At 49.2% G+C, this 13,985-nt stretch overlaps 1 protein-coding gene across 1 annotated transcript in view; it reads right to left on the bottom strand.

The window, feature by feature from the left end:
* Positions 1-3,037: 3,037 nt before the first annotated feature.
* Positions 3,038-13,985, bottom strand: part of SGSM1 (small G protein signaling modulator 1) — a 77,282-nt gene continuing 66,334 nt past the window's right edge. The window contains exons 18-24 of the mRNA XM_026656959.1: positions 12,047-12,643; positions 11,670-11,794; positions 9,442-9,524; positions 8,906-9,015; positions 8,462-8,558; positions 6,778-6,945; positions 3,038-6,255 (exon numbers count right to left, since the gene is read on the bottom strand). Coding sequence (XP_026512744.1) covers positions 6,167-6,255; positions 6,778-6,945; positions 8,462-8,558; positions 8,906-9,015; positions 9,442-9,524; positions 11,670-11,794; positions 12,047-12,643 — 1,269 coding nt within the window. The 3' untranslated portion in view covers positions 3,038-6,166. The remainder of the gene's footprint in view (positions 6,256-6,777; positions 6,946-8,461; positions 8,559-8,905; positions 9,016-9,441; positions 9,525-11,669; positions 11,795-12,046; positions 12,644-13,985) is intronic.

Raw genomic sequence — 13,985 nt, forward strand, 5'->3', positions numbered from 1 at the left:
GCCTTCAATGCAATCTTGGTCTTGGGAAGAAAAGTCCGTCTATATGAGAAGTGTTTATAGAGAGGCCATCCAGAGTCTCAGCACAGGAAAAAAGAAAAACCTCTTCTAAAAAAACCACCTTCAGGAACAAAGACCACGTCTAAAATGTTTACTTTAGTAATGCTGGAAAAGATGGATATCAAGAGTCGTTTGGTGGGTCACATCTGCAGAAAGCTCAAATGCAGGCAAAGAATCCATTAGCAACCCCCTTAGGAAAGGATCAGGGTTGGAATTTGTTTTGAACATTAAGTAGAATGTATACAAAGCAAGCTGATCTGAGAGCTAAGTATATAGAGCGAAAAAACCTCCCCTCTCTGCAGAGGGTCAACACATGAGCTCACATGGGACTTTAGAGGTGCAAATTGCATCCATATGGAGTTGCCGGAAAGAAAATATTCATCTGGCTCATCTAGTTTGCCCCATATCCCAATAATTGTCTAATGCATTTCTCTGCCAAAGGCTCTATCCTAGTGTCAAAAGTCAATTTGTCTGCCTGCACAATGTGTAGCTTCCCAGGGAAGGGAAGGGAAAGGAAACAAAGAAGTAATACGGCTCTGTTCTCTCAGAAAACCCAGGGTAATACTTAAATGTTAGGGCCTCTACGACACAGGTGCACACTCAGGCAGAAAGGAAAGGATTGAGGAGAAGGAAAAAGAGGTGAAACAGCTAGATAAGCAAGATCCTACTCTTGTAACTCTGGGTAGCTTTGTACCGACCCTGACCCCTAGACTTTTAGTGTGAGAATATGTGCTTGTTTTCCACTGGTCTCACCACGTCCTTTATCCTATTATACACATAAGCAAACTCTTTCCCAATGGCCACCCTCCTAACTCATTCTGTTTAAATAGGGTTACCATACGTCCGGTTTTTCCCAGACATGTCCGGCTTTTTGGTAATCAAACCCCCGTCCGGGGGGAATTGCCAAAAAGCCGAACATGTCCGGGAAAAATACCGCCGGCCGAGCACTTCCCCTCCCGCAGCTGCTGTGCTCCCTGCCTTGACTCTTCTGCTCTGTTTAAAGCCGAGCTGCCCGAGCGCTACCGGCTTCACGGTTTGCCAGGCAGCCCCCAGACCCTGCGTCCCCGGCTGGGCGCTTCCCCTCCCGGGCTCCGGCGGCTGCTGTGCTCCCTGAACTCCTGGGCTCTGTAAGCGCCAAGCTGCCCAAGCGCTCGGCTGGGGGCGCAGGGTCTGGGGGCTGCCCGGCAAACCGTGAAGCCGGTAGCGCTCGGGCAGCCCTTTTCGCGTGGCTGGGAGGGAGGAGGGGGAATGCGGGGCGCTCAGGGGAGGGGGCGGAGTTAGGGCGGGGACTTTGGGGAAGGGGTGGAGTTGGGGCGGGGCCGGGGTTGGGAAAGGGGCGGAGCCAGGGCCTCTGGAGTGTCCTCTTTTTTTATTTTTTAAATATGGTAACCCTAGTTTAAATCACCAAAAGGAAACCACTCAATGTGTGAATTAGACGTCACATACACAAGGCTTGCGGAGCGCTAATCAATTTCAATGGGAATTGACATATTATGCATGGATTACAACACAAATTACAATACAAGCCTGACTTAAAAGATGGCCTCCACTTACCTGCACACACAGTTTACGCCCTGTCATTCGTGCACACAGAGCATGCTAATGGATATATACATGGGCACAAAAATTGTGTGCATTCAAGTGGATTCTAAGGGTAGATCTGCACTGCAATTGGAGATGTCATTGCAGCACACGTAGTCATAGCTGAGCAAGCTTGAATCTAGCTAGCTAGCTTGGGTACTAACAGCAGCAACACAGACTAACTGCCCAAGCACAAGTATGCACTCAGGCAGCTAGCCCGTGCTGCCATGGCTTTACTGCTATTGGCACCTGAGCTAGCTAGATTAAAGCGATATCGGGTACGGCTTCACGTACTGCAATCACCCCTTGGATTGCAGTGTGGATATACCAACTTAAAGCCCCTGGACACACCTAGGGTGACCAGACAGCAAGTGTGAAAAATCGGGACGGGGTGGGAGGTAAAGGAGCCTATATAAGAAAAAGACCCAAAAATCGGGACTGTCCCTATAAAATTGGGACATCTGGTCACCCTAGACACACCAGGCCCTGTGTGCATTAGTTGGAAGTCATGTGAGGTCAGTTCCCATTCATTACAATAGAACCCCTATTTTACAACTAGTTAGGGATTGAGGTGTTCAGAAAATGGAACATCTCAAATTGACAGTGGTACGGTGCTCAAGTTGCAGTATGATACTCTGTGTCACGTTCTTCTTCTCTGCCCAACTACTCCAAAGCGATTTCCAATGCATTGAGCCATTAGACTGTGAAGGGCTGTCGACTCATTTTTCAGTGACGCCACTTTCATTATGTGATTTTTTTTTCCCCGTCAGGAAAAATGGGTTGTATAACTGGCTGTTTGTAAGACTGGTGTTCACAAAAATCACCGTTCTAAAGTATTTAAACCACTGATGGATGGGTGGGGACATCATACAGTCACGTTATCTAATTCATATTTTGGATTTGGAATCAATTTGCTCACAATTTTTTATTTCAGACAGACAAGCAAACGCCCCCTTTCCCCCTTACTGCTCTCTGAGTGTTCTGTTGGAACAGTCTCTGTTTCCAGGGGCTCTAATGTCTCTATGAAATCCAAACTATCCCACAGTTTTTCAGGGCCTTTGTGACTCCAAGTACACATTCTATGGACACACACGCAGAGCTGAGCTAGGACCACATATGACCAAAAGCTATGGAAATTTGCTATGATTACAGTACATCTTGACTTTCTAATATGCACTGTTTATAAACCCCACCAATCAGCCAACCTGCCTGCGGCTGTGCACGTGAATTAACAACCTGGCAAGATATCTGAACAAGAAATGCATTCAAAGAGCAAAGCACTCAAGATAAGACATCCGCCTGACCAAATTCTGCTCTGAGATTTGCATGCACTACTCCCACTGGAATATCTGAGAGCAGAATTTGTTCCACTGACTTTAATGTATGCTGGCAGCTCCCATTTGAATGTTACCTTTGGTGCATTGACTGCAATGGAGTTACTCTGGATTTACATTCAAAGTGAGAATAGAATGTATCCCTCAAGCTTTCTCTATGGACACTTTTCATTATTTTTCTGGAGAGTACCCTGGGATCAGTTTAACGTTCATACTCTTAGAGCAAAATGGATGCAGTGTTGCTTTAACTACAGCCTAATATATTACATTCTTGGGGGAATCTAATTTGCTGCAATAAAACACATTAGGCCCTGATCCTGCAATCACTTCTACCCAGGATGACCCCAGTGCCTGTGCAGAGCCCCACATAAATCAGTGGGGTGATAGAGGCCACCTGTGGCGATTCCATTGAGGGATCAGGGATAAAGTTGTTACCTCTGTTTCTGTTCCACAATTTTTAATCAGCGCTAAACCAAGCAAAGCTGAGGTCAAATGGTTTCTTAACCTGCATTGAGCTTTTTGTTGCAGTAACAGAACAATTCTCACAGTACAAGGAAAGTGACAGATTGGCACATCATTGAGTAGGTGCTATAGAGAACCACGCAGTTCTTAGAAGCAAAGATATTTTTTTCCCCCTCAAAAAAATAATACCCCACTTAAATCACATTTTTTTCTCTATACTGTATATATAGACACAATTTTCTGGTAAACATTTACAAGATATGTTTGCAACATTGAAAGATATATCTCCATTTGCATAAAGAGTCACACTCACTGAATTCAGTATACAAGGACACACAGTAATGTACAATCAATAGAATAAATAAATACTTTTTTTTGTTAGAAGTTATTCAAAAACACTGCTATCGATGGGCCCGAAGACACAGTCAGATAATACAGATAGCTGATATTGTGCAGGATTCTCAGCTATCCATTAAAAAAAAAAAAAAAAAAGCCTGAAAGCTAGTGTCATCAGAGTTGTTGCTTGATCAAATACTACTATTTATGCCTATCTAATGGTTATTATTCCTTAGTTTTGCTATGTGAAGGTGTCACTTTGATCCCTTCCACTTCAGAACAAGGTTACTCAGATTATTTATCCATTCTAACATCTGAAAAGCTACAAGTCTAAAATCAGGAACAGGTCACCAGTGTAGGCGTGAGATTTGCTCTCTGCTTTAGGAAAAGATGAAAGATTCATAGTCGAACCTGAAGGTTTAAAGCCCAACTTCTTCAGTTTCCATGCAGACTATTTCAGATGCTAGTGCGGACTGTTTTCTCCAGTAAATTAAGCTCTTTTTGGCTTTTAATACAGCAGATTGGCTCTAACCTGGGCAGAAAATTGCTTCAGAGGGTTTCCTACCTCATGTGGATAAAGTACAAATAGCCTGCAAAATAAGAAATTAGAGAAGACAGATTTCCTCTGCTTTCACCTCGCGCTGTATTCTTCTTCAGCAAAAGGGTTCAGCAGGCCCTGCCCTTCCCTGGTTTGCAGTTACAGACTCTGCATCCCACTAGTACAGAGGGATGACCTGCATACTGTTCACATACTGCAGACTGGCTCACTGTACTCTGCAACTGATTTCTGGAGCATGCACTATTTTCTTCTGGGTTTCTTCTGCAAGCAACGTCTGAGACACACAACACACAAATACAAAATACATCAGTACAAAGAAGGGTTCTGCAGGAGGAGAAACAGAGGAGTCCCTTTCCCCTTCTGGTGAACACCACTCCCTCAGCACAGAGGGCTCTGGCCTAGCCCTGCTGGGGGAGCTGAGTGGAGGAAGAGAAAACACATTTATCACACATTTCATGGCTGGCAAACAGATTTTTGCAGCACAATTTGAGAGCAAGTACCCTTGAAAGAGCTACAGCAAAGCATTTTCCCAGCTGCCAGGAGCAACCACCGACTGGTTTAGCCATGACAATGACCTTCCTAGGCAGGTGGGAACTAACCCACTAACACAACCCACTTCTCTCCTTTTCCTCTTCTACTTTTTTTTACCTGAGTTGCAAAATAAACCCAAACTCTTGGCTGCACTAACCTCACCAATTACCCTGCAGCTCAGTTTTCCTGCTGCTCTTGTGTGGGCCAAGGTGCTGCACGCCACAGCACCAGTGGGGCACAATGCTAGTGCCACTGCAGGGGAGCTGCCTTGGAATTGCACCACTCTGGGTACCCAGAGCCGAGAATGCTAAGCTTGGTCTATTGTCCTCCACAAGCCCACCGATGTCCAACTGGAGTCTTTCCATTGACTAAGGCTAAGGCTCAGGTTCCAGAAACACAAGAGACTCCTCTGGGCACAAACTCTGAATTTTCAGAAGAGCTCAAGGCCGGATTTTTCAAGTGCTCAGGACCCACAGTTGGAACCAGACTTTCCAGGAGAGCTCAGCTCCTATGTTGGCACTGAAATACTTGGCATCCTGAGCTCTTTTGGAAACTTAGCCGGAGTTGGAACTCCACATGCTCTGATCCTGGGGTGAGGAGCAAACTGCCAACCCTAGGGAATGGGAGGGAAACAGAGCCCCAAACAAGGAAGAGGGTATATCATAGGAGGAACTTCTCTGATCAGAGTCTCTCTGCTGAAGGCACAGCCTCATGCTCCCCCCACAGAGCCGAATGCTGAGAACGCCCTCGTTTTTACTAGCTTGAGAGGGATGCTGCCTGGCTTTCTTGTCACGTGGGGAAGCTGCTTCTTGGGAAGTGCTTTGTTCCCCTGCAGTATATGCTGCAAATTCAAAGGTGGACCCAAGGGACAGCAGAGGCATAGTCTGCCTGTAGCCCACCCTCTTTGAGAAAGCTTTGTCTGGAAAGTGCTCTTGCTAAAGATGGGAACCAGAACAGCAATAATTCCACCAAAGCAAAGCAAGGCAAGGCAATGTCTGCCCAGGATTTGCTTCCAAAGTAGAAATGTTTGAAACAAAAAATAAGATGCAGATTTACAGATCTTTGGTCAATCACTGAAAACGAATGTTGAACTGAAGAACTAAACCAGGGGACCCTTCCCCTAATGTCTAAGCTCCACAGCATGACAGCAGAGATAAGGGTACTTCCATCTTAGAGAGCAGCATGTGTCAAACTACCAAGGGTTTTTTGTCACAGGTGTGGCACTTCAAGAAAAAGGAGATGGGGAAGGAAGTGTTGGACGGGAGTCCGCGACGTCTCGCCAAACACCCCACCCTTCCCAGGCCTTTCATTTATTCTCAATCAGCGTCTGGACTTTGTACACGAGATCCCGGGCCAGCTTCAGGAGCTGTTTGGTGTTGTGCCGCTCGGCCATTTCTGGAATATGGAAGGAAGAGGAATTAACAAACGATGGCTAAATAGCTCCCAGTCCTGAGAAAGCGGAGAGCCCGTCAAAGGTTTGCATCTCTCTGCCCAGGCCACGTTTTAGGAAGGGGCTGAAGCTATTCAGAGCAGTTGTGGGGCCCTGATCATGGCTGTGTCCAGAAGCACCATATTTAATATTTATGAGAATCATTATTAGCTAAAGAATCGCTGGGGGACTGTTCTCTACCGGGAAGCGTACCGTGTAACAAGTGGAGAATCTGAGGCACAGAGCAGCAAAGCAACTGCCCTCAGGCCACAGAGGAAAAGCAGAGTCCGGATTAGAACCTACAAGTTGCTGGCTCGCAGCCCTCTGCTCAGGACATCAGCCTAGTGGCCTCTCATAAGCAATCTTGCCCCATTGTGTTTCAATAAACGCTAGTGATTAGTATAGACTAACCTACCCTAACCACAGAGACTTGCTGACAAAGACTGAGTACCTGCCCTAGATCCAGACCAACAAAACTCAGGACGTACCATTGAAGAACTTGATGATATCTGTAAAATCCATGTTATTTTCCAAAATGATGTCCCGGTACATTTCCACCAAGGCCAGGGCTATGAAGAGGACATAGTGCGAAGAGGAGACGCGTGCAGCTGCCCAGATTGTCTCCCAGACAGAGAAAACATCATCATACACCAGCTCTGGAAAAGAGAACAACAATGGCTAAGCCAGGGCATCATTTAGGATGGGTTCAGGACCTGGAATGGGGCTATGGAGAATGCCTAGCAACAATGGCGAGTCCCTTCTTTGGAAGGTTGCAGAATTATTTTTCAAAGGGGGTTTTGTTTCCGACTGATGGTTATTTGATATGGAAAGTTGTTTTTATAGATGGAAAGTAATCAGACTCCTGCCAGAACTTAAGGACCTAAGTGTGGCCTGACTCTTATCTCACATCACTTCACTAGCCACTGGAGTTCTATGGGGGGACATGACAGAACAGTCAGTCCCAATGCAAAAGGTGATCTTAATTGGAGAAAGGCAGAACAAGAGCCAATGTTGGGATTTAGCATCCAGCCAAATTCAAATTAGAAATAAGGCACCATTTTTTTAACATTGCGAGTGATTAACCGCTGTAACAAACTCCCAAGGGAAGTGGAGGGTTCTCCATCTCTTGATGTCTTCTAATCCAGACTGGCTGCCTTTCTGGAAGGTACTTTTGCCAAACACACGTTATTGGGCTCAGTACAGAGGGTAACTTGTGAAATTCTCTGCCCTGTGTTTTCCAGGAGGTCAGACTAGATGAGCTAATGGTCCCATCTTGCCTTAAAGCATGTGACTATAAAACATGACACCTCCCCGTGCCCAGATATTAGTTATCCACATTATAGACTCTGTCTAATACAAATTATTTTCCCAACATACTAACATTGCTGCTCAAACATTAAAATACAACCAAGTAGAATGTTGTGACTGAATTACTGATAAATAAGGGATGACACCACTATAGCTATCAACAAGCTTAGTGTTCGCTCTGCTCACAGAGCTCGCTCCCCACCAATCTGACATTCCAAACCTACAGCCCGCCTACACAGGAACCTTCCCCCGCGCTGACTTTTGCTGTAGCTTTGTGTAACTACCTATGGGGACTAGGATGAAGCCAGTTTATTGTCTCTTCCACACGTGAGCGAAGGTCTCCAGGGGACGAGAGGAGAGGCCATTAGATGAGTGTGTCACAAAGCCCCACAGCGGAAACTTGTTTTTAAAAAAGGAGAGTCAGTTGTTGGCCCCCTAGGCTGTAAAAGCTTTGGGACTGGGGATGTTTTGCATGTATTGGCCCTGTAGAGAAAAAAGTCGGCGGCCGGGGGTGGGAGGCAAAAGGGGCAACAACAGGCAGCGCTTTAAGCAGGGTCCTTTGCCGTGGCAGCGCTTTAAAGTCAGCGGGGTATGGGCCGGTACTGGTGGCCACTTTTTACCGGTACACCGTACCGGCCCGTACCGGCTTACTTTCACCCCTGGCAGGAAGAGTCCCTGGACGAGATCCCTGTGGGATGGGGGGTGAGTGGAGACTGGAACGGGGTCCCTGAATTTGCCTCCTGCCCCACCCCAAGGAATATCTGAATGTATGCCACTGCTTTTAAGGTAGAGGCATCCTGGGACTTTCCTGTTGCACTTGGTTCATCAGAGGCCTTGAGGACATGGCCAGGTCACGCCACACACCTCGCTTGAAGTCCAGGAGAAACCATCGATAGCAGAAGTAGAAATGGGTGTAGTCCCCATTCTGGTGCATCAGCTCAAAGAGCTCAGAGTCCAAGATCTGTCCAAAGAAAGCAAAGAGAGTCCAGAATCCAGTTAGTGTACGAGAAGGCACCAGCTATTACTCCCATCCGGCCTTTCTGCCCTGCCCTCAACCCCCTCCACAGCCCTCCACATGCTCCCTCAGGCCTTCTCTTCAAGCTCCTCTGTAGCCGTAACACTCCCTCATACTGGGCGTTCCCCCACAAGCTCCTCCATAACCCTGCCCCCCACACCAAGGGTGCCTGCTCCAGAACCCTCCCCACTCCCCCAAGAGTCCTTCTAACACAACAGGCGGATGAGGAAAAACCTTCCTTCGGCTGGTCTGGAGCGCCACCACCTTCTCGCCATGAGCCCCAGGCCCAGTACCTGGATCAGCGACCTCATGTTAGCAAAGTGGGTGTCCATGGCTCCCCCATGTGGGAAATTCTGGTTCATCCTTTTCATGAGCTCGGTGAAACAGCTGAACGCGAGCGCCTCTGCACGGGATAACAGAGAGAGTGTCATGCTCTACTGCACTCATGCGTTCATGTGTGTACACACCAATTACATACAGGCACCTTGACATGGGTGTCTGTATGTACACATCTGCTCACACACACACGCACACACCCACAACTGAAAGTAGCCAGCCTCCGTTGCTGAATCTCCACAGCAGAGAGCCAGGATGAAACGGGCCATGGAGACAGAGCTTCTCCCCCCGCACCCAGAGGGGTCTCTCCAGGCGGGAGGCTGCGTTGAGGAAGCGTGGACTCGTGCCGTCCCTGTTTGGGGGACAGAGCCAGACAGGCCTGGACACACCAGATCTGTGGGGCTGACTGAGCCAGCGAGCTCTCCCCACACCTCCCCTCTTAAATACGCAGCTAAACGCACTCCCTGGAGCTGCCGGGACCCCACCCACTCACCATCATCCAGGATGACCAGGAGAGGCGCCAGCAGGTCGCACATTCCCTGCACATAGCCGATCTCAATGTGCTGCCAGATGTAGCTGGGGAGAGAGCGGGGAAGACGGGCTGTGAACTCCCCAGAGGGGCCGGGCCCAGCATACTGCTCATCTCTTGGAGGGCAGCCCACCTTCCTGTGAGCAATGGGATGGAGTACTTGGCAGTAGCCTGCCTGCCCCACTGATTCCATGGGGCCAAAGTCTGAAGACAAAGGGCTCGATTCCCCGGTGCCGGGCGCTGTCATTACTGACTGGGTGGCAACCCACACAGCAGTGCCTGGCACCAGGTGGGGGGAATCAGACCCCCCGGATCCCCAACGACAACAGGCAAGTGTGGCCAAGTAAAACTGAGTGATGATGTGGCCCCTGGAGGGAGGGGAAAAGGCACTGCTCTAATTAACCACTAGGCCCAGCAGTACAGTGCCTCTGGAAAGGACCTGCCAGCCCCACTATCGCTGGTGGCTAGGCCCTGGAACATCCTTCTAGATGGGCCGCACTCAGAGGGTGCCGGGAGAGCCGCTGGGTTCCTGCATGTTCCTGACAGAAATACAGTTGGTTCAGGGTCTGCAGAGCCGTCTGCTCCCTCTTTTCTCCCCAGTGGGGGTGGAGCAGGGGGCGTGCTCTGTCGTTCTGGAAGAGCCTGGAGAATACGTCTCATTCCACACTCTACCCTGCACCCCTTCACTCCACCGCATGGAACAGCCATCCTTCCACGGAGACAGACTGGGCCAGCAGTGCCACGGGCAATCGGCCACAGCGACACAGGCTCACCTGCCCCTGCAGCTAAGGAGGCAGCCTGGGCCGTGAAAGGAGGGCCACAGGGCTCAGCAAGGAGACGTGAGAGCTGCCTTCACTTTCCCCTGCTAATCCTGCCCTCGGGTTTGCTCACTCACTCCAGCGCAGCTAGCCTGGAAACGACTCACTTGGGCAGGTGAGGGGATAGGTGAACCATTACATTGGTGGTGCACATCCCAAGTCGATATCAGGCAAGAACCAACTCAGCAGGGACCAGCTCAGGAGCAAGTGAAATCAGAATCAAGCAGTGCCAGGGGCAATGGTGAAAACAGTGAAGAGTTTAACACTAGTTTGTAAAAAAAGACACACGCCTCTCCCCTCCAGTCCGTTCTCTGGCCCCCAAGAAAGCCTGTCTGAGCAGAGCACCTGCTGCTGCTTCTTCTCCCTCCCTGGATCAAGGGCTCCTGGAGAGTAATTAGCCTGGCAAAGATCACATGCCAGATTTGGTAATCAATCAAAATTCACTACAGAAGGCCGCAAAAACCTATTCGTGGCGTAAGGAAATCATTACTGAATAACCCTATCCATCTTTCCAGATGCCTGCTGCATTGTAGGTCTCATCTCAGCCAAGATCTTCCAGGCCTGCCTATGAGATTGACAGCTCTAATAAAATCACTTCTTTTCCTCATATTATTGAGATGTGTAATATTAACGCTTCAGCTTTCACTGCCACTCACACAGCTGGGTCAACAGAGCCAGAGCTGTTTGTGATCTGTGAGAGTATCTACAATGACCTCTCCATGAGATGACTAATCAACAGAAGTCAGAAATCCATCCAGATATTTCCGTCTCTCCAGGTACTCCTACAGCCCTCACCACCGTATTGTTTGCAATAATATGCACATGTAACGAATGTCTGGCATTTGCACTCCTCATTAGCATTTAAGTTCTGCAGGGTGAATCCTCATTAAAACTCTGCATAGCCAGACAAGTGAGTGGGCTGCACCGTGTTACCCAACGGGATGCTGGACGTGGTGAAGCAGTGTCTGCTGCTGGCCTGTGGGACCTTGCTGGCACTGAAGAGTGGAGCCCACCTACTATGAGCTACACAGCAAGCTGGTCCGGGCTGGATTCATACCGCAAGACAGAACTGTATCACTGCTGGACCTGAGGTGACCAGCAAGAGCTAAAGGCTACTGCCATCGCTTCCTCTGCTCCTGGGGGTGGGGTCTCAGAGGCTAGATTCTTGTAGCCACAATTCCCTGTCTGATTACGAGCTGCACTAGGACACTGGAGCCTTCTAGGGGGAGAAACAATAAAACAGAGAACAAATGGGTTTGGAGCAACACTGGAGCCAGCACCGTTGGCTTGGGGTTTCCCGTTACATTCACACAGGTGGCCCTATTCATGAGTAGGGTGCAAGTCAGCTCCTGCCCTAATCCTACAGGTCGCTACCTGCACATGACGTTGCGGAGCTTCTCGAGGTTGGCAGGTGTGAAGTACCAGTAGTTCCGGTCACATCTCTGCACATCCTTCTCAATGCGATGCAGGTTCACGGTGTACATGTCCAGGAGCTCTGGCTACAGAAATACGGACCAAAATAATACAGATGAATTCATCCAAAACCCCCAAAGGAATGCTGCAAAGTCAAATGAATCCCTGTGCACCGCACTCTGCTCAGAGGTTTGGTTGTGAAGGAGGTAGCCAGCATGCATGCAACTGCAGAATTAACATGGTGAGTCGCACAGAGCAACTGGTGAAATGCATTTGAAAAGGGACCTACAGACTGCTGGGTCCCAGCCCGAGATGGAAATTCCTAAGCAAATACTCACAGAATAGGTGACCCCAGTTGAGGAGACGGGAGAAACTTCATTGTTAGCCAAGTCAGCCACAGCTAGTGAATCCAGCGGTGGGTACAAGCTCTCCATCTCTGGTTCCTCCGACAGATTGTCCTCACTCCCCACCAAGCTGCGCTTTTCAGCTTCACTATCAGCCCAGCTCTCATCCACCACGGAAAGGCCCACCGCTTCGTTGTCAGGCAAAACCGCCGCTGTGCTCCCGCCAACTGGAATAAAGACTTCTAAGCTTCCATTGATGGGACATTCACCTTCCAGGCTGTCCTGGCCCTGCAGATCCTCCCCCGCCAGCTTATCCTCTGACAGTGTATTGGCTGAGCTCTGTGGTTTCGGGGCCTCTGCCCCACTGGCTTTCCCTCGGTGGCAGGCCCCGGTTTTGCTGGATTCCGTCGCATTCTCGTCAGTGCTGAAGCTGTGCTCAGACGTGCTGTAGAAAGTCTGGGAAGAGGGATGGCCAGGCTCAGGGGAACATGTGCCATTGGCGATCGTCCCGTTTAGGATTTTGGCTTGTTTGCCGTCTTCGAGTTGGGCATCTGCCTCGGTCTGTTCCACCTCCTCAACTGATTCAAACACCTGTGCAAACAATGAGCAGAAAGCCCCCTTAGCCCAGGCAAATGCCCTTTGCGTTCACCATCAACCCCTAACTCTTTGGCTGGTGACGCGATCCCTGGGTTTCATGCCGTGGGGAGGAAAGTGAAGTTCTGCTCTGAAAAGTGACACCATCCTACCCAGTCACTGTGCGCCCTGTATCCGTTCAGAGTCAACCAACGAGCAGCTTTCACTGCTTTCAACTCCTGCTAGCGCTGCAGCACCAAAGCCAGCCGAGAGAAAGCTGGGTCCTAGTTTGGCTTGCACATCATCAACAGAATGTCACCAAATCAGTTACAGCCATGCAACCCCACAGGCAACAGACCGTGGGGCAGGACAGGTGTAACTGAAGGCAGAGTCTTTACGGTGCATGACAATGGAGGAGCTAGAAAGACCCCAGCATGCCTCTCAGATCCCAGGATGAGCATGCAGGGCTGGCAGCTGGAACAAAGCACGATTTTGCCCATTAGCTGAGTGGGTTGACGTTGAAGCAAGGGGCTCACAATGCCATTTTATAGTCACTTCCCAAAGCCATCGTGAATTTTTGAGCATATTAACTTCAAGCACAGCCCACAACAAGATGCTCTGGCAACTGGAAGTGACCTAGACTCATTCACGTCACATTAACAACAGTTTAGGGGCAACGATGTTGCACAACATTCTGCAGCGCATTTACGTTCGAGTCTAGGGGCCGTCACAAGAGGGGGCAAGAAATGGGCTTGAATACTCGGCTGCTTGCTTTGGATGCTCACGCAGTTTGTGCGGAGTCAACGCAGACAAGCTGTGCACGACTCCAGTGCCTTTGGACCTCCTCTGGGTTAGGAGTAAGAGATGGAGCCAAATTCAGGCACCGCGTAAGACCTACTCCAGCTAGAGGCAGAGCACCTGCAGCTCCGTTCTGGTTATAGCCACTGCCCTGAGGAAGTGTCACTCCACAGAGAAGGGCCCACACATCCTGATTCGGGCTCTGTTCTAGCTGCAGGATCCATTCAGGATGCTCCAATACATTTTCTAGGATTAGCTGAATTTTATTTTGTATGTCACCAAACTGTATGTCACCTGGCCATGTAAGACGACAAAAACTTCACCATGTGTTGTGTCCACTGAAGCCTCAGCTTCAAACATCCAGCCTCATTCGATCTAGCCATACACAGTTTCTGGTTGTTTACAAAAGGCCCCGCCAGTACTCCTTGCAGTGACCGCCTTCTACGCTGTCTTTGAATGCAGAAAGGCACTGTGTGTTTAGCAGGGTTGTAATTTAGGTACACAAATGGCTGTTCATATGTAAATCAGCTCATGGCGCCAAAGCAGGAAGCTAATGAGGTCC

Source organism: Terrapene carolina, unplaced genomic scaffold (assembly GCF_002925995.2).
Source record: "Terrapene carolina triunguis isolate 2854851 unplaced genomic scaffold, T_m_triunguis-2.0 Scaffold234, whole genome shotgun sequence".
In the NCBI taxonomy this organism is placed as follows: domain Eukaryota; kingdom Metazoa; phylum Chordata; order Testudines; family Emydidae; genus Terrapene; species Terrapene triunguis.